The 20,995-nt window shown below is 39.5% G+C and overlaps 1 protein-coding gene across 1 annotated transcript in view; it reads left to right on the plus strand.

The window, feature by feature from the left end:
• Window positions 1-20,995, plus strand: part of ZZEF1 (zinc finger ZZ-type and EF-hand domain containing 1) — a 156,737-nt gene that overhangs the window by 56,562 nt on the left and 79,180 nt on the right. The window contains exons 10-17 of the mRNA XM_004476985.4: window positions 3,093-3,184; window positions 3,801-3,949; window positions 7,769-7,880; window positions 8,923-9,138; window positions 11,214-11,314; window positions 12,170-12,336; window positions 13,363-13,496; window positions 20,076-20,146. Coding sequence (XP_004477042.2) covers window positions 3,093-3,184; window positions 3,801-3,949; window positions 7,769-7,880; window positions 8,923-9,138; window positions 11,214-11,314; window positions 12,170-12,336; window positions 13,363-13,496; window positions 20,076-20,146 — 1,042 coding nt within the window. The remainder of the gene's footprint in view (window positions 1-3,092; window positions 3,185-3,800; window positions 3,950-7,768; window positions 7,881-8,922; window positions 9,139-11,213; window positions 11,315-12,169; window positions 12,337-13,362; window positions 13,497-20,075; window positions 20,147-20,995) is intronic.

The raw sequence follows: 20,995 nt of genomic DNA on the forward strand, positions 1-20,995 counted from the left end.
CCATGTAGTAGGCAGACCCTCTGTCAGTTGAGCTAAATCCTCTTCCCCCCATAAGGTCTTTTACTTTCCTTTGCAGGCTTTTAAATTGTTCTTTATGCTCTTCCAGTGTCTTCTTAATATCTTTTATTTCTGTAGTCATGTTTTCTGTAAATTCTTTGAAGTGATTTAGGAGAGTTGTGTGATTATCACTGATTAATTATCTTAAATCCTATATCTCTTCAGGATATTTGGTTTGTTCTTTTGGCTGGGCCATCTCTTCCTGTTTCCTAGTATAGCTTGTAATTTTTTGCTGATGTCTAGGCATCTGAATATCTTGGTGAATTTACTCTGATGGCCAATTTCTCTCTCTTGCCTATTTTTTTTTCACAACTTATCTTTGATATTTGGTTCAACTTATTCTCAGTCTTTAAAATTACCTAGCTTAAGTTTTCAAAATCTGGCCAGGGGCTCAGTAGTGGGGCGCAGATTTTCTCCCAGGGGTTGGATACAGAAAGCATTATGTTTTTGTCCATGAAGTTTCCAGACTGGCTGGCAGATGGCACTAGTTAGCGCACCTTTCATCTAAGGTGTTTCAGTTTCAGCTTTCTTGTGTTGACTCTCCAGAGCAGAGACTCAAAGTGGGCTCTGCTGTCTGAATTCACTGAAGAAAAGCACCCTGGCCTCTCTTCCCTTTTCCCCCGAAACAGCTGACAGGAAGGAAGAGGTCTGTTTCAGTTGACTGCAGTGAGCCAGGGGTTTTACCCCAGCTTAATATCTTTGGGGTGAGGAAGGGGATCCCTTCCCAGCTGCCATGGGGGCTTGGTAACTCACATTTGTCATTTCAGCTTCTTTGTCTCTCAGTCCATCGTCACTCTCCTGGGAGTTATGTAGCATTGTCCTGATCTGCTAATCCCAAAGCAGGTCCCTTGGACAGCTTTTGCCTCTTTCTCTGTTATTTTTGTGAGAGCATTCAGCTATGCTTGTTAGTCCATTGCCGTCTTCTCACAAGCCTCCTCTTTTTCTCTTGTCATTTAAATAGATAAAATTTGGTAAGGGGTGGCAGGATGTCAAAACAACTGTAAAATATCACAATTAGGCATGAGAGTTGGTGTCTTTAAAAAAAAATGCAAGTGCAAAAGTTTTTTTTTCCGCCTTTTGAAAACAACTTAAATATGTGTTTAATGGCAATGTTGTTTAAAACTAGTCTGATTTTGTTGACCTTTGTTTCAGGTACTTTGAGACTAATTTGAATTGCTAACTATTCAGGTAACTTCTAGGCTTTATTTCAGCCTTTACAGTAGATTTAATAAGGCAGAGGCATCCAGATCTCTGAGAAGAGGTAGCAATTCAATAATTGGGATAGTTTGTAGTATTATTGTTAGTGGAATTATATAAATTTCTGGCTATATGATTTCTTAAAATTGTCTACAAAGTCAGTGTTTGATAATCATGTAATAGCTTCTCTCTGTGAGTAAGTAAAGATTCCTTTGGATTTAAATAGCTTGGTTTTGGCGACGAATTTTGCATATTGTCCTGTAGAGATTCAGTTTCAGAAATTTTTGTTTCATAGAACTCAGTATAATGAAATAGAAGCATGAAATTGGTTTTAGTTTTTTCATCTTGATAAAGTAGAAAAGGTTTAGAAAAATTCAGCTTCCCAGGAAGAATAGTTGCAATGACATGATCCAAATGCATATTCTTATACCATTATAATAATGGTATAATATTCTTTCCAAACCAAAAGGGTTTGGAAAGAAAGACAAACTTAGGTCTAGCAGAAGACCCTTTTGTGAGTAATTAAAGGCTAATTAATGACAAATAAAAGTAAAATCGTGACTTCATACAAATATAAAATATGAACACATGATTAAAATGTTACTAATCTCAATAGTTAATGAGGGAAAAACTAAAAAAAACAAAACAAAAAAATAGTTAATGAGGGAATGAGTAAGATACTACAACCAGTTCAAAGGAGAATTAATAAATTACACAATTAAGAATGCTGAAAGGAATTTACAGATAGATACAAAATTGGTTAGTATCCATATGGAATAATCAGCTGCATTTCCATGGGTCACACTTTTTTTTTTAAGATTTATTTATTTCTCCCCACTCCCTTCATTGTATGCTCGCTCTGTCCATTTGCTGTGTGTTCTTCTGTGTCTGCTTGTATTCTCATTGGGCGGCTCTGGGAACCGATCCTGGGACCTTCTGGAGTGGGGGAGAGGCCGTCATTCTCTTGCACCATCTCCGCTCCCTGCTCTGCTGCATCTCTTATTATCTCCCCTATGTGTCTCTTTGTCGCGTCATTTTGCTGCGCCAGCTCTTCATGTGGGCCAGCGCTCCTTCACCAGGCAGCACTCCTGCACAGGGCAGCACTTTGTTCAGGCCAGCACTCTGTGTGGGCCAGCTTGCCACATGGGCCAGCTTGCCTGCCACAGGAGGCCCAGGCAATCAAACCCTGGACCTCCTATGTGGTAGACGGGAGCCCAATTGCTTGAGCCACATCCATTTCCCCATGGATCACAATTTTTATTTCTGTGTCCAAGAATCATTTGCATTACTATTAGCTTTCTGCAGCTTATGAAATTGATTAAAATAACAGAGACAATGAAAGGTGAAGATAACCCAAAGACAGGATACCTGGTGATTCCGCCCCGCCACCATTTCACAGTCTTTTGTAATCTTTCTTACAAAGTGTTCTCAAAACTGTCTCACTCCTTTCTCACCCTGTAAGTCTGCCTACCTTTATCATCCCAGACAAACATCAGTCATAGATTTAAGATTGACACAGGAAGATGATTGACTTTCCAGCCTTTTTCTCTGAATTAAGATTGCAATCATTATAAACTTTTTATTTCTTTATTTTTAACTGAGAACAGGGCTGCCTGCAAGTTGAGGAGATTGTACCGGGCTGGTAGTCTGCTTATTGAGTGGTTTGTCAGTGGGGCTGCTTCTATCTTGAAGGGAATTTTTTTCTAACTTCCACAAAGGCACCAGATACACTAGTTACCTCCCTGCCTCAAAAGATGTAGTTTGTTTTTGTTGATCTTACTTCTTAGGATTATAACATGAGTCAGTCATCCTAACTTTAATTTTTCCTTTTTTTTCAGGTTTTCTTACAGAGACTGGAAAAACCAGAGCTAGTACTATTTTTTCTTCAGGAACTGAATCTGCCTTCCAGGTTACACAGATCAGAATTATGGTAATTCTCATGCTGCTTTTTCTACGTAAACTCTACCAAGTTTACTTCTTTTTTTCCCTTCTTTTAAATAGGATTGCATTTCATTTAGGTTGTCAGTGATCCTGTTTACTCTGCCTTTAAAAGAAATCCCGGTCATCTCAGTTGATGCAGAAAAACACATTTGATCAGTTTCAACACCCTTTCATGATAAAAACACTCAACCTAGTAGGAATAGAAGGGAACTTCCTCAACCTGATAAAGGACCTTAAAAAAAATCATATTGCATTTCAGAGGTCCATGTAATTGATTTTTCATTTAACATGTAATAATTGTTTACCTTGTGCATATAGCATGTAGCTCTCTGCAGGTAACAGAGGGCAGGGGCACAAAGATGAATTGAATAGATCAAGTCATCAATGGTGTGAAGATAGCAATTGAGAAAAATGAAGAATCATTTCTTATATCAAAACTTATAGCATTGGGAAGCAGTTTTCTTTCTCTTCCAGAACTTAATGTACTTGAAATATGGTTTCATTAGTTTTAACTTTATTTTAAGCTGTTTGAGTTTAACCTGTTATTTGGAAACAAAACAGCCACAGAGCTTTTGTTCCTTTGATATCCTGGTCTCTCTTTCCAGGTTCGACGTGGGGGCATTGGTGCCCAGTGTGGGTTGGTATTTGCCTATAACTCACCCTCTGATAAATTTCATGCAGAAGAACACTTCAAAAGGTTTGAAAAATATGATAAATGGAAGCTTCAGGAATTCAGGCAATTTGTAAAAAGTAGGTAAGGAACAGAGTAAAAATCTTCATAGTTAATAACAATCTATACTTTCTCTTATTAGTGAAATATGCCTTCTTACCTTTATAGAAAAGGTACCACTAGCCCATCCTCAGGGGCCATGAGCATGTATTGCCTTCTAGCTTTGTATGTGAAGATGTGGATGTTAGCGTGTTAATAGACTTTTATTCAGTCTCTTCCATGACCAGGAGCATGCATCTTCAAAATGGCTGGGTAATGATACATGCATGAATTGTGGACAACCTGATGTCTTCAATCTTACTCAGCCACAGAAATTTACCCATACCCCAAGCCTCGCCCTCATCTTGTCCCCCAATTCCTGCTTTTATTGAAAATATTTATTTAGTACCTACTATGTGCCAAGCCTAATTCTAGGTGCTGAAGATACAGTTAGGAGCAAATTGGCACAGTCCCTGCTTTATAGAGCTTACTGTTGAGTCAGAAGAAAGACAATAAAACTTGCCATATCAACAGAGTGATGAATGCTATGATAAGAGGGGTAGGGTGTTCTGGGAGCACACAGCACAGTACCTCACCTGCTCAGGGAAGGCTTCCTGGAGGAGGTATTGTTTATGGCAAGAACTGAAGGATGAGGTAACACTAATTAGCTATGTGAGAGATGGAAAAAGAGTGTCCCACCCAGAGAAGAACAGGTATGATGACCCAGAGGTAGAGTGTGACACAGTCAAGGAACTGAGAAGCTGAGATATATTGTGAGGGAGGAGTAGTGAGAGATGAGGTGGCTGGAAAGCTAGGAAAGGGCCAGGTTATTAAAGAACTTTTTGTCTCTATTTTGGGGTTTAGGTTATATCCTTAAAGCAATATGCATGTGTGTGTTGGGGGTGGGGAGGGGTATTACTGAGGAGTTTCAAGAAGAGAGAGGATATCATGTGTATGTTTTAGAAGTCTCACATCTCCCTCTGGAGTATGCTGTATATAGCATAGGTTGGAGGATAGAAGTCTGCAGGGCAAAATGAGAGGAAGCTGTCACTGTTACCTTGGCAAGCCAGAGATGTGGGTTACCTCAGCTGGGGGTGGCAGCAGCAGTGGTAGAGAGATGTGGACAGATTGAAGAGACCACTAGGGAAGCAGATGTGGCTCAAGCAGTTGGGTGCCTGCCTGCTACATGCAAGGCCCCAGGTTTGGTTTCCAGGGCCTCCTAAAAAAAATAAAAAAGACAAGCACACAGCTATCAGACAGAGAGCATACAGCAAGTGCAAACAACAAGGGGGATGGAGGAATAAATTTTAAAAATCTTTTAAAAAAGAAAGACAGCTAGAAGGTAGAAGCAAAAGGACTTGGTGATGGGCTGAATGTGGAGCAACTGAGGGGAGAAAGCTTAAGTTGCAGTGAGTCTTGGAATTTTGGCCTGGACATGTAGGTAAATGGATAGTGCCTTTCTCTGAGATAGAAAACTGAGGTCAACCTGCTGAGAGACACCAGAATTTATGGGACAACAGAGGAAAGGAGGCTGAGAAAAACAGTGAGAGGAGTAACAGAAAAGCCGGGACTATGTCGTCATGAAGCCAAGGGAAGGTTGTGTTTCAAGAAGAAGGGAGTGGGTAACACGGCCAAATGTTACCCAGAAGTCAGTAAGTTAAGTCTAAAAGTGTTTGTATTGGATTTAGCTGCAGAGGCCATTGGTGATCCTTGGACAGTATCGCCTCCGTTACTACTAGTGGTAAAAACTGTGGAGCTGAGCCCTAGACTTGCTGTTTATGCTGCAGAAATTTCACTGCTTGGGTTAACAGAAGCTTTTAAATATCCAGTAAAGTACTATTTAAACTTTAACATGCATACACATCACCTAGGGATCTTGTTAAAATGCATATTCTGGGGTTGGGCCTGAGACTCTTTCATTTCTAACAAGCTCCCATGTGACTCTGATCCTTCTGGTCTACAGACCACACTTTGAATAGCAAGCATCTAGATAATTCTCACTCTGTGCTGGAATTCTTTCAGGGTTATTTAGCCTCTCTGTGAATACTTGTAAAGATGGAGATCTCACTGCATACCCAGCCACTGAGTTATTTGAACATGTTCTATTGAAATCTGCTTTTGTAATTTCTACTCAGTGTTCTTAATTTTGGCCCTCTAAACCAATTAGAACAAATCTCCCTCATTCCTAAAGTCTTCCTGCCATCACACACTTAGGCCTTTTTATAAGATGCTTTTCTTTTTCATTAATAGCCAGAGATTACACTTGTTTTTGGTTTGTTTTTAAATACTCATTTTAATTCCCTAAATCGTGGGGGTTTTTTCCCCTACACTTATTTTTAAGCATCCATGTCCCACTTTTGGAACATATTGAAATAGGTCTTCTTCCCTAGACTTGCTATTAAACAAGATCTTTTACATCTTATATAGGCTGATTTTTTTTTAAAACCTAAACGCAGGCATATTCATTACTCCCTTGGTGATTTTAGCTCCTAGTTACAGCCTGACTCTTTTTTTTTTTGGTTCTACGATCCCCCCTTTTTTTTTTTTAAATGTTACATTCAAAAAATATAAGAGGTTTCCATATACTCCCCATCCCCCAGCCTGACTCTTAAACTCTGATTTGGTGGCTCTACATTTTAGCAATCCCTCTCTAGTTTGCAATTCAAAATGTTGATGTACATGATATCTGTCTTCTTGCCTTTTTTTTTTTTTAAGGTCCTCTGGTCAGGCATTGGTTAGTCAGCACACTCCAGGCTGGCATCAGCTGTTTGGCTTCTGTGTCTACTTAAGAGAACTAGCATTCAGCGCTCTTTTCTTCATCCTACTTACTATGTGGTAGTGTTCTCTGACAGATTTCCTTGACCACTCCTAAAGGGTGAATTTTAAAAAGTCCTCAAGCACACAATATCAATGAAATTCTGATATGGTTTTGGGCTAAGACAGAATACCTTCTGTCCCAGTGGTTTTAAGGGTCTACTATATCGTGAAAGGTTTATGCCAAGAAAGACTTATGTTAAGAGAGAACATTTTTCCTATCTGTAGTAGAGCTATTCTGGGTTGTTTGTCTTCTTCCTGTTCTTGTCATAATTCCCTGTGTTTGCTTGTCTTATCTATATAAGACAATTCTGTGTTTCTAGCTTGTTAGCTGTATCACGGACTGAATAGTGTAAAGTCGAAGGAATGTTATTTGGGCTGCCTTTTTCTCCTTTCTAGTTATGTGATTCCTGGAAAGGAAGTAGCATCCAAGTATCCAGTTTTTAAAAAGAAGTGGTGCACAATTGTGCTTCTTTAGCCTCAAGGCCAGAATGATTTCCTGGATTTAAGGAACAGGAATAATAAGACCTATGAAGTTTTCCTCTTCTGGAGCTGCAGGGTCTGAAGGCCCTCAAGCTTTTTACCCTTCAGTTGGTGCAAGTGACTCAAACCTCAGGCCAGTCATATATATGTTAGCCATATCTGGGGAGAAAAAGCTGAAACTGCTTCTCCATTGGTTCTTTCCAGAAGCACAAACCAGCTGTTGTATTATATCTCATTCCTCAGGAGCTCATCTAAGATGCTTTTGACTTCATGTCTCATTCTTTGGATAAGCCAATTACCTATAGAAGCAAACTTTCTCCTTAGTTCTAAGATTATATTTGGGACCAATATAATTCCCATTTCACAGATGTGGAGGCTGAGAAATGGATAGGATGTTACCACCAACTAGCTAGTATGCTCAAAGAAGTACCAAGTGCCACATTCAGTCCTCGATTGTTAATAGGGTACTTAAGCACGTTGCATGCCACTTAAATAGTGCCTTATTTATTAGACCCTTGAGAACTTTAGAAAAAGGAAAATGTTTTGTGATTACCCTTGTGTTTACAGGATTGGTTGCTCATCTGATGACCTTGGAGAGGATGATCCTATTGGCTGGTTTGAGTTAGAAGAAGAGTGGGATGAAGCAGATGTCAAGTTGCAACGGTGCAGAGTTGCCAAGGTAAGCATTAGTGAATTGTGGCCTTCGTGTGTTTTCCCATTCCCTCCCTTTTATTCAGTAAGGATTTATTAAGAGGTATTTGTTCCAGGCCCTGGAACAAAGAACCAGAATCCCAGAGGTGCATCAGTCGGAGAGACAGATGAATAAGACATTGTGAAATGGGATGTGATAAAGGGACATGCAGGGGGCTGTTAGAGCCCAAAGGAATAATAGCTGATCCAACCTGGAATTCATTTGGGAAGGCTTCCCTGAAAAGGTGGTGTGGTGCCAAGTGTTGAGAGTTGGGTAAAACCTTATCCATAGTCAGACTAAGGTTTGGAGAAGGGCAGCTCAGGCTGAGAAAACAGCAAGACACAGGCACAAATGCCTGAGACAGGGAAAACACCATGATGTATTTCCATAGCAATGAAAGGAACAGTGGTTATTTGAAACTTAAAATACTTTTACCTCAAGTGTAAATCTTGGTAAGAAGCTTAAATAAGAGGGTTTAGAAATTATCTTCAGGGCTTATACATACTAGGTGCTCAGTAAATATTAGGCAGTTGAGTAATTGATTCTGAAAGGCCCTTGACAGAGGAGAGTTTCCTGTAACAAGCAGAGAGTTTGCACACATGTTTGGCTTTGAAACGGCCTTAGCTTTGAGCAGATAAGACCATGTCTTGGGCTCCCAACACATGGGTTGCATATATTAATTGGGGACTGAGATGATTTCTTTAGGGCATTGACTGTTTATCATATACCTGATATCTGCTTCAAAGTGACTCTGCTACAGAGCAATGTATTTCTTGTATTCATCCTTACCCTGTTTTTGCCTTGAAAAGGGAGTGATGTGATCTTTTCCAAAATCTGACATCATTCAGCATTTGTGCTGTCTTTATTCTACTTGTAGATGATGGACTTTTGTGTCCCCAGTGCTGGGCATAGTGGTACCTAATAAATTATTGAGAACATAGGGGACTTTCCCAGAAAGATCTTTATCTCCATTAAATCAATGTTCAGGGATTTTGATTCCATCTCTTTAAATCTCTCTTGACCTTTCTAGTATTTGATGGTGAAGTTCCTGTGCACCCGTCAGGAATCAGCGGAGCGCTTGGGAGTACAGGGCTTGAGCATCAGTGGGTACCTCCGGCCAGCAAGAGCAGAAGCAGAGCAGAGCGTTGTTTGTGCTCATTGCAGAAAGGATGCAGAGGAGAGTGTGTGTGGGGCCACGCTGCTCCTCAAGACCCTTCAGTTCATCCAGCAGCTCGCCCATGACCTGGTAGTATTTCCCCATTTGTTAGACTTCATTCCTTTAGGAAAAGTGAATGGCAGTTAGGGGAAATGAAAACCAACCTGTGAATCTGCCCTGCTCCTGCCATGCATTACAAAATGGGTATGGTGGGCATCATGCTGCTGTGATGAGGTTGGAAAGCCAAAGGTAGTATTTATGGTGTCGTTCAGTGGAAGATTAAGTGGCATGTGGCTGTGGTGGTGAGGTCTTCTGGGATAGCTCTATAGACAGAGCTTAAAGATCCTAACCATAGTTGCTGGTGGTAGACTGTGATACAGCTCATGGGTTTTGTCTTCTTTAAATCCTTTGGGAATAATTATTATAGTCTAGGTGAATTCTACTTGCTTAAAAAGTACCAGAAAAGGAAGAAAAGAGAATTTTTTAAAGTACCAAAAATACCCTTTAATTTAGTAAATTCCCTTATGAATAATGCTAGAATTTGAAATCTTTTTTATACTGACTTTTACAATCACTCTTTTTTAACTTTTTATTTTGAAATTCCTTCAAATTTACAGAACAGTTACAAAAATAAAGTAGGCCTATACAGAGAACTCCAATATACCTCCATCCCCCAAAAACCCAGATTCACCAATTTTAACATTTGCCATATCATTTTCTCTCTCTACCTATCTATTCATGTTCTTTTTTTTTTTTAAGATTTATTTATTTATTTATTTCCCTTTCCCCCGACCCCCTCACCCTGGTTGTCTGTTCTCTGTGTCTATTTTGCTGCGTCTTTTTTCTCTGCTTCTGTTGTCAGCAGCACAGGAATCTGTTTTTCTTTTTTTATTGCGTCATCTTGTGTCACTTCTCTGTGTGGGCAGTGCCATTCTTGGGCAGTCTGCACTTTTTTTCACTCTGGGTGGCTCTCCTTACGGGGCGCACTCCTTGCACATGGGGCTCCCCTACGCGGGGGACACCCCTGTGTGGCACGGCACTGCTCATGGGCCAGCTCCACACGGGGTTTGGACCACGGACCTCCCATGTGGTAGACGGACGCCCTATCCACTGGGCCAAGTCTGCTACCCCTATTCATTTTCTGAACATTTTAGTATAGGTTGTATACATCATACTCCTTGAATATATAATACTGCCAAGTGCATTTCCTACAAACAAGTATATTCACTTATGTAACCACCTTAAGTGCAGTTATTAAGTTCAAAAAATTTAACATTGATATAAAGCGTACAGTTTGTATTCCAATTTTTTTCATATGTCCCAGTAATGTTCCTTTGAGTCTGTTCTTTTGCTAGATCCCATCCAGAATCATGTATTGCATTTAATTGTCCCTTTAGTTGCTTTCTTCTTTTTTCGCTTGTGAGAACATATATACAGTATAAACTTTCCCATCTCAACCACTCCCAAACATAACATTCAGTTAGACTAATCACATTCACTATATTGCAGTATCCTTTCTATCTTCCATTACTATATAGTCACTTCTTTAAAACACAGTGAAAACTCACTCCAGGGCAGCTTCTGGTCACCATCACCACAGAGATCATGGCTTATTTCATGTGTGATATCCCAGACTACCCACTTCTGACCTTCATTTTGTTTCAGGGCACTACTCAGGGGCTGCTGACTCTATATATAGTTCATTTGGCCTTTGTTATTCAGGCACTGTCATAGCAGAAAACAGCAAATTGTAAGGAGATGCTTGGGGAAGGAGATGCATTTACAGCATAATTGATAGCTTTCAGCCCATGTGCAGGGAAGGGACAAACATGCTGCAGTGATATCCTGGATGTAGTCATTAAGAAAAGATTGACTTATGTTCAGGGTTCTGTGTTAAGTTAGGGAACCTTATGGATATGTGTGTAAATATGGGGTAGGAGGGTGGTGGATTATGTGTATACGCACATATATTTTTAGAAAGCTTTACACCAAAAATAGTCATTTACAAACTTTCTGGTAGTTAAGAGAAGGATCAGTTATATGGGAATGTCACCTTTGTGGAGCTACCTCATCCCTTAGCAGAGAGAGAGGTAAATTAAGTATTACATTAGTTCTCTAAATGAATTTTTTAATTTTATTTTTTTCTGGTCTTCATAAATTTTTAGGTGCAACAGAAGGAGAGTAGCTTAAAATATAAATGTTTTCTGGACTTCACGGGTCTTGATTTGAAGATCTTCTGGAATTTTTACAGTAAATTAAAGCAAAAGTAGGTCAGAATTTATTATACTGTAATAGTCATAAAACTGAAGACATGAGTTTTGCTATTCTAAATGGGCAGGTTTTTCTTCTACTTTTTTTTTTTTTTTTTTTTTTGCTTCCTACCAGTTTATGTTCTTCTGATTTGAAAGATTTGATTGTTGTTGTTGTTATTATTTAAAAATTCATAATAAACTTTGTTTTTAGAGAAGTTTTAAATTACAGAAAAGTTACATCAGAAGTATAGGGGAGGGGAGCTCAGTGATTGAGTGCCTGCTTCCCATGTATGACGTTCCAGATTCAATTTCCAGCACTTCCTAAAAAAAATATGTATATATATGTAGGGGATTCCCATATAACCCTTCCTACCCACATACACATTTCCCCCTATTATTAACAAAATTTGGTTGTTATTGAAAATAACACCTCACTTTTCTATAATTCACTTTATCTAGGCAATGTTTTCATAAATATTTTCTCATTTCCTTATCCCAGCAACCTCAGGGGTAAGCATGTCAAGTATTATAGAAGTATAATATTGGTGAAGAAACTGAGGATCAAAAATGAATTTCCTTGGGGGGTATATGGGGACCTCATAATTCCTCATAATTTTTGAATGTAATAATTAAAAAAATAAAGACAAAAAAAAAATTTCCTTGCCCCACAGTGGGCAGAATCAGACTGGGTCTGTGCTTTCATACTTCTAGTACAGTGTTCTGTCCACTCCACCTTCTCCCTCTCGATTGGCATTCTTTTTACCAATCGGATGGATGCCTACAGGAGAGTCCTTTATAGAGACTTGCAAGGCTTTGGAGGGTAAGCACAACAAGCCCTTTTGCTGTTTGATGTTCTTTGTCTTTTGTAGCCTGAGGGAAGAGTGCATCTGTGCCCAAACCCTGCTTCTGCAGCTCCTCCAGAGCTGTTTCTCAGTCCTGCAGGGAGATGCACCAGCACCCGAGGAGGAAAAGGCTCAAAACCAGAGTCCTGAAGGGGTGGAAGCTGCCAAGAAGCTCTACACACACTTGTGTGATGGTAAGAATTGGTTTTCTGTTTCTGTAATGTAATTCTGCTCTAGTAGTCTTCAGGGCTGCTTGTTGTAGAGAAGAGTGGGTTCTGTGATCTACCAAACCAAGGAAAGGGATTGCTTCTATGGAAAATCAGTGTTTCCTTGATGCTTTTGTGACATGCTATTTCAGGTCAAGGTTTATTCCATCATCAACTGACTTCTCTTCTTCCTGGTTTCTGATATACAGTTATATTATACTGCGGGTGTTTTTTTTTCTTTTTTTTCTGTTTATTTCTCTCCCCACCCCCACCCCCAGTTGTCTTCTCTCTGTATCCATTCACTGTGTGTTCTTCTGTAACCACTTATATCCTTATCAGTGGCACCAGGAATCTGTTTCTTTTTGTTGCATTATCTTGCTGCGTCAGCTCTACGTGTGTGCAGCGCCATTCTTGGGCAGGCTACACTTTCTTTCGTGCTGGGCGGCTCTCCTTATGGGGCGCACTTCTTGCAGTTGGGGCTCCCCTACGTGGGGGACACCCCTGCATGGCAGGGCACTCCTTGCACACATCAGCACTGTGCATGGGCCAGCTCCACACGGGTCAGGGAGGCCCGGGATTTGAACCGCGGACCTCCCATGTGGTAGACGGGTACCCTATCCATTGGGCCAAGTCCGCTTCCCTATACTGAGAGTGTTTATCCTTATATGGAGCTAAGAGGTAAGGATGAGAGATTGAGGGGGAAAGATTGTAATGATAAATTGAGGGTAAAACACAATCTTAAGTTATTTTTAGAGCTATGCCAAGTTGTATCTCAAAAGGACAGGGACATAATAAAATTAAAACTGGTACATAGAGTCTTTGCTTTAGTTAAATGTAAACAAACAAACAAAAATAGTTTCCTTACACTGTCTAGCCTGTGCAGAAATATTTCTTTACTCTGGTATTAATTATAAAATTGAGAATAGGGATTTTATTGGCTACTTAGAGCGAATCTGTATTGTAAGTGAAGAGTCAGAATATATTAAAGCTGATTTTATTGTTCATTTTTATCAGTGGTGGATAGGGTGGATAGAGACTCTGTGACCATGGAAATATTAAAACAAGAAGTCAGGAATACCCTTCTTAGTGGAGCTGCCATCTTCTTTCCTGACCGACAGACCCGGCGGAACCATCTCTTCACCATGATGGTAATTATTTACCTTACAAATAAGGATTCCACTCCTGAGGCCTACAAGTATGAAATTTATTAGTCTTTGTTTTCTCTGAGAGGATGTCAGTTTCAGTTTCCCAAATATTTATTTAATAATTACTATATGCAAAGCTTTGTGGGACACACAGATACTTAAGGATATGGCTCTGTGCTCAAGGTGTGGGTGACAGATCCCAGTCTTTGTTTATAACCTGTTATCTCACGCAGTTTTTAGTAGGCTTCTTGATTTTTTTTTTTTAAGATTTTTTTTTTTTTTTTAAAGATTTATTTATTATTTATTTAATTTCCCCCCCTCCCCTGGTTGTCTGTTCTTGGTGTCTATTTGCTGCGTCTTGTTTCTTTGTCCGCTTCTGTTGTGGTCAGTGGCACGGGAAGTGTGGGTGGCGCCATTCCTGGGCAGGCTGCTCTTTCTTTTCACGCTGGGCGGCTTTCCTCACGGGCGCACTCCTTGCGCGTGGGGCTCCCTCACGCGGGGGACACCCTTGCGTGGCACGGCACTCCTTGCGTGCATCAGCACTGCGCATGGGCCAGCTCCACACGGGTCAAGGAGGCCCGGGGTTTGAACCGCAGACCTCCCATATGGTAGACGGACGCCCTAACCACTGGGCCAAAGTCCGTTTCCCTAAAGATTTATTTTTTATTTAATTCTCTCCCCTTCCCCCCTGCCCCAGTTGTCTTCTCTCTGTGTCCATTTTGTGTGCTCTTCTGTGAACGCTTCTATCCTTATCAGCGGCACTGGGAATCTGTGTTTCTTTTTTTTGTTGCATCATCTTGTTGTGTCAGCTCTCCATGCGTGTGGCGCCATTCTTGGGCAGGCTGCACTTTCTTTCACACTGGGTGGTTCTCCTTATGGGGTGCACTCCTTCCACGTGGAGCTCCCCTACGTGGGGGACACACCTGCGTGGCAGGGCACTCCTTGTGTGCATCAGTGCTGCACATGGGCCAGCTCCACACGGCTCAAGGAGGCCCGGGGTTTGAACCGCAGACCTCTTTTTATTATGGGAAAGTCTAAATCAAATATGAAAGTAGACTAAAGAGTATAACGAACTCTTTCCCTTTTCCCACTGTGTCATGTACCCATCACCCAGCTTCAACAATTATAAACTCATACTAATCTTTCATCTATTATATACCTTACCCTTTCTCCTTCTTCCATCCACTATTATTTTTAAGTAAATCCCAGATGTGTAAATCTTTCCATATATATCTGAAGATAATGCAATCAAGTTTTAACCCCAGCTGGTTCTTCTTGCCCTCCAAGATTAGTTCTTCCTGTTACTCAGACATTAGTACTAGGAGATAAAAAATGCTTCAAGTATTTATGAGGCATTATGTTACCAAATAGAATTCCTGTACAAAGATCCAGGTTTTAAATATTGAGGAAAGTATTTCTAAATGAAAATTAATGACATACGTGAATGAAAATGTAAAACAAAATAAAAATGTTTCTCTCTTGGCCATACCAAAAACATTTTAGGTAAAGGAACTTCAGAGTTCTAATGTTACATTGATGGGAGCACATGCAGGGAAACATTAAACCAAGGAAATAATCAGATAAGGGTGTACAAGAAAGCAAAATTATAAGCCAGACATACTTATAAACATAGTTGGAAAAATCCAAGTTAACTTTAGTAAACCAATTTAACAACATAGTAACAAAATTATATAACTAAGGTAGATTTACCCTAGGAGTGCAAGGATGGTTTAATACTAGAAAACCAATAAATGAAATCAGGAAAAAAATCATATAATATAGAAAAAAATAAAATTCTGCTGTTGCTTGAAAGAACAAAACCAATAACAAACTAGAAATAGAAGGGAACACCCTTATACTGATGATGGGTACGTATTAAAAAACTTAGAATAAGCAACATGTTTGACAGTAGATCACTAAAAGCATTCTTTTCAATATTAGGAATAAGACAAGAAAAGAAAATCACAGACCAATTTCTCTTACAAATATAGATGCAAAAGTCCTCAACAAAATAGCAAACTGGATCCAACAGCATGTTAAAATAATTATACATCATGATCAAGTGGGGTTTATCCCAGGTATGCAAGGGTGGTTCAACATAAGAAAGTCAATGTAATACATCACATTAACAAAACAAAGGGAAAAAAACACATGATCATCTCCATTGATGCAGAATAGGCATTTGACAAAATTCCAGGATCCTTTCTTGATAAAAATGCTTAGAAAAATAGGAACAGAAGGAAACTTCCTCAACATAACAAAGGACATATATGAAAAACACATTGCTAAAATCATACTCAGTGGTGAAAGGCAGAATGCTTTCCCTCTTAAGATATAGAACAGGGGAAGGATGCCCACTGATACCACTGCTATTCAACATTGTAGTAGAAGTTCTAGCCAGAGCAGGTAGGCAAGAAAATGAAATAAAAGGTATCCAAATTGGAAAGAAAGATGTAAAATGTTCACTATTTGCAGATGATGTGATTCTATATTTAGAAAAAAGTTCTGAAAAATCTACAACAAAGTTACTAGAACTGATAAACAAATCCAGCAAAGTGGTGGAGTACAAGATCAGTGCAAAATCAGTAGTGTTTCTGTACACTAGTAATGAGCAATCTGAGCAAGTAAATCAAGAAAAAATTCCATTTACTACAATGGCAGGTAAGACAATAAAATGTGTAGGGATAAATTTCACCAAGGATATAAAGGACTTATACATGGCAAGCTACAAAAGCTTACTAAAATAAATTTTTTAAAAGTCTAAATAAATGGAAGGATATTCCATGCTCATCCATTAGAAGACTAAGTATTGTTAAGATGTAATTCTACCCCCCAAAATTTACAGATTCAACACAATCCCAATCAGAATTTCAACAGCTTACTTTGGAGAAATGGAAAAGCCAATTACCAAATTTATTTGAAAGGGTAATGGGCCCTGTGTAGCTAAAAATGTTTTGAAGAATAAGAATGAAGTTGAAGGACTCACATGTCCTGACTAAAGCTTATTACAAACCTATAGTGGTCAAAACAACATGGTACTGCCACCAGGATCCATATACAGACCACTGAAATTGAATTGAGGGCTCCGAAATAGACCTTCACATCTCTGGTCAATTGATTTTTTTTTTTAAAGAAGGTACCAGTGATCAAACCTGGAACCTCGTATATGGGAGGCAGGTGCTCAACCACTGAGTTATATCTAGTCCCCTAACCAAATGATTTTTCATGAAGCTACCAAGTTCAGTCAGGAAAGAATAGTCTCTTCAATAAATGGTGCTGGAAGAACTGGATATCCATAAGCAAAAGAATGAATAAGGACCCTTATTGCATACCACATACAAAAATTAACTCAAAATGGATCAAAGAGCTAAATCTGAAAACCAGGACTCTACAACTTCTAGAAGGAAATGTAGGGAAGCATCTTCAGGGTCTTGTGTTAGGCACTGCTTTCCTAAACTTTACCCCCAAAGCACAAGCAACAACAAAAAAAAATAGATAAATGGGACCTCATCAAAATTTAAAACTTTTGTGCGTCAAAGAACTTCATCACAAAAGTGAAAAGACAACCTACCTAATGTGAAAAATGTTTGTAAACCACATATCAGATAAGGGTTTAATTTCCAGACTATATAAAGAAATCCTAAAACCCAATTTAAAAATGGACAGAAGACTTGAGTGGACATTTCTCTAGAGACAGTATACAAATGGCTAAAAAGCACTTGAAAAGATGCTTAATATCATTGGTGATTAGGGAAATGCAAATCAAAACTGTGAGATACCATTTCACACCTACTACAATGGCTAATGTTTAAAAAATGGAAGGAGTAGATGTAGCTCAAGCAGTTGAATGCCTACTTCCTATGTACAAAGTCCCAGGTTTGATCCCCAGGACCTTCTAAAAACAAATAAACCAACTGTTATTGGTGAGTGGATGTAATTCAGTGGTTGAGTACTTGCTTCCCATGTATGAGGTCCTGGATGCAATTCTCAGTACCTCCTAAAAAAAAAAAAAAAGGGAATTACACACTGGAGAGGATGTGGAAAAATAGGAACACTCATTCGTTGCTGGTGAGAATGTAAAGTAGTACAGCCACAATCTCTATTAGGTATATACTCAAAAGAATTGAAAGCAGGGACTCAAGCAGATATTTGCACACCACTGTTCATAGTGGCATTATTCATAATTGCCAAAAGATGGAAGCAACACAAGTGTCCATTAACAAATGAATGGATGAACAAAATGAGGTATATGCATACAATAGAATATTATTCAACATTAAAAGGGAATAAAGTTCTGGTTCATCCTACAACATGGATAAACCTTGAAGACATCATGTTGAGTCGAATAAGCCAAATACAAAAGACAATTATGGTCTCACTGATATGAAATAATTACAACAAGCAAATTAATGGAGTGTGTATGTAGAATATAGATTTCCAGGGCCTGGTTTTGGGGTAGGGAAAGGGAGTTAATGCTTAATTTGTACAGAATTTCTATTTAGGTTGATTGTGAAGTTTTGGAAATGGATGATGGTGATGGTAACACAACATTGCGAGTATAATTAGCAGCACTGAAGTATATGTTGGTGAATGTGGTTAAAAGGGGAAATTTTAGGTTGTATATGTGTTACTAGAAAAAAATTAAAAGATAAAACATAGGACTGTACATCACAGTGAACCCTATTATAAACAGTGGACTGTAGGTAATAGTACAATTATAAAAATGTTCTTTCATGAATTATAGCAAATATACCACACTAATGCAAGGTGTTAATAAATAGGTTGGTGTATGGGAAAAAAAACACCACCACCCTAATATGGACCATGGAATATAGTTAATAGTACAGTTTTAATATTCTTGCTTCAATTTTAACAAAGGAACCACACTAATGCAAAGTGTTAATAATAGGGAGATATGTGGGAACTCTGTCTTTTTACATAATTTTTCTGTAAACCTACAACTTCTCTAATTAAAAGAAAAATTTTTACGTGCTCTGCAGGATGCACAAAGGCCTCTAGAAATAGAACAAAAGAAGCATCAAATGAAATCCCTGATGACAAAGAACTACAATCTGTTTGGGAGTTGGGGACACTTGCCACAAGAAAAATGACCCCATGGGCATTTTGCTTAGGAGGGTCTTGTTGAAACTAAGTAAGGGAGGAAGGTTTCAGAGAGGAGGTAGGACCTTTGGTTGTATTTCAGAATATGGGCAAAATTTGCCTATCAGCTTGTGGCATCAAGTCTCACACTGTGAGTTTACAACCTTTGATAGCAACGGCTGACTTGACCCAGTGGACCATGAGCCAGGGCTCCGTTGTATTTGTTTGCAGGAAGCATTTACCAGGCAGCTGAGTAAATGCTTTTTTTTTTTTTGCTAGCATACAGAAAAATAGAAAGAGGGCATATGGCATCATTGCTTTTAGCAAACCAACCCAGTCGTTTTCTTCTTTGCCCACCCCTTCTGACGGCAGCAGTAAGGGTTACATTTTTCCTTCTCATGCTGATGAATGAGTTGTTCTCTCTCCAAGTAATTGCGTTCATTTTGTCTATATCTTATTTTTGACCCTTCTGTCCCAGGCCAGCCCCTGCATCTTAAATCTTCTGATAATCCTTCACAGTTCTTTGCATAGCAGTAGATGTTCAATACATTTGTTGCATTAAGAAAAAAAATAAGGTGCCCCCAAAGGAACCTAGTAGCCCCACCAGAAGGTATGATTTGTATCTGTCTCCATTGGGTGTCAAATACAGGATAGAGGGAAAGCTTGGATCCTGTTGAAAAACAAATCAGAAAGCTCAGAAGAAATGCACTGTGTCCTGCCTTTTGTTCCTGGGACAGCATGCCCATTGATGGAAATTATGCATCTTTTGTAGGTCATTTTCTTAAAACATTTGCTTCAAGCTTTCTTGATGTTAAACTTGGCAGTGAACAAAAGTAAACCTGTTGCTTTCTGTTTAGACAGGTAGTTCAGCTCCCTCTCAGCACTTGACCAGGTCTTTTTTTTTTTTTTTTAAGATTTATTTTATTTATTTCTCTCTCCATCCCCCCACCCCCCCCATTGTCTGCTCTCTGTCCATTTGCTGTGTGTTCTTCTATGTTCACTTGCATTCTTGGCATGCGGCGTTGGGAAACTGTGTTGCTTTTTTTGTTGTTGTTGTTGTGTCATCTTGCTGTGACAGCTCTCCATGTGTGCAGTGCCTCTCCTGGGCAGGCTGTGCTTTTTTTGCGCAGGGTGGCTCTCCTTACAGGGCGCACTCTTTGTGCATGAGGCACCCCTACATGGGGGACACCCTTGCATGGCACGACACTCCTTGCACACTGCAGCACTGCGTGTGGGCCCACTCACCACACGGGCCAGGAGGCCCTGGTTTGGAACCCTGGACCCTCAGTATGGTAGGCGGACACTCTATCAGTTGAACCACAACCGCTTCCCTCGACCAGGTCTTAGTTGGGTGCCATGAAGTGGTCTGCTGACTGGCTTTCCTCTTGCTGGGGAACAGTGGTTAGTGGCGTTTTGTGCAGTTCTAGGTCTCTGGAATGTCTGGAGTCAATTTTCTGAATATGTGATTTCTGTCTTTTCTAGAAAAATGTCACTGAGCAGGAACACAAACAGTCCCTGCAGCTTACTTTCCGCTCACTGTGCACACATTTTAGGTAAGTTTATCATTCTTTTCAATTGTCAGATACTTCAAATCTTTGCTAAGTCATTTTCTTTAGATATCCCTTCCTTCCATGTACTTTGAAGGAACCAAGTACTTACCTCTGCTTTGTTAGAATGCCATGTTTCTGGAATGAGATATCATTAGGCACAGGAGTGATTAGTGGTAGAATAATAATCTTGTTGAGACCTTAATTCAAGTCTCAGTCATTTTAAAACAATTTAGAGTTGAACCCATTGGCAATCTCTTTCAACACAAAACCGAAACAGAGGATTTTGTAGTCGTGTACTCAAGTATAAAAAACCAACTACATTAAAACCCGATTGCAGAAGCACAAAATGGGAAAGGCATAGTTTAGCAAAAGGGAGTGTGTAGCAAGTGATGACTTGGAGATTTTTACATGCCTTGGCCACCAAAGAAGTTAATGGGTCTATAGACTGTAGTATTAGAGGTATGGATTCTTAAAGGAGGGATGAAACTAATAGCCCCAAGCTGTTGTTGCAAACCAGAGTATACCTGGAATGGATGCCGGACTTAGAGGGCTGTATAAAAATGTGTTCAGAATTGAGTATCAAGGGTGATGAAATAACCTGAGGCTGTCATGTGAGAACACTTGAAGACATAGAAGATGTTTATTTAGCCTGGTTTGTCAAGTTAGCAGTCTTTAAATTAGAAACTGTCATGAGATTAGGTATATTTCATAGTGGTAGTCAAGGTAATTTATTCATTGGTTTTATTCCTCAGGATCTCTCCTAAGGACCTGAGGATTTATGAGTCTGTGCTTTCATAAGGACATGTTTTCAGACAGTGGTGCAGTCCAAGCTGGGACCATGGCCTTGCTTTC

This window comes from Dasypus novemcinctus, chromosome 21, assembly GCF_030445035.2.
Source record: "Dasypus novemcinctus isolate mDasNov1 chromosome 21, mDasNov1.1.hap2, whole genome shotgun sequence".
NCBI lineage: Eukaryota > Metazoa > Chordata > Mammalia > Cingulata > Dasypodidae > Dasypus > Dasypus novemcinctus.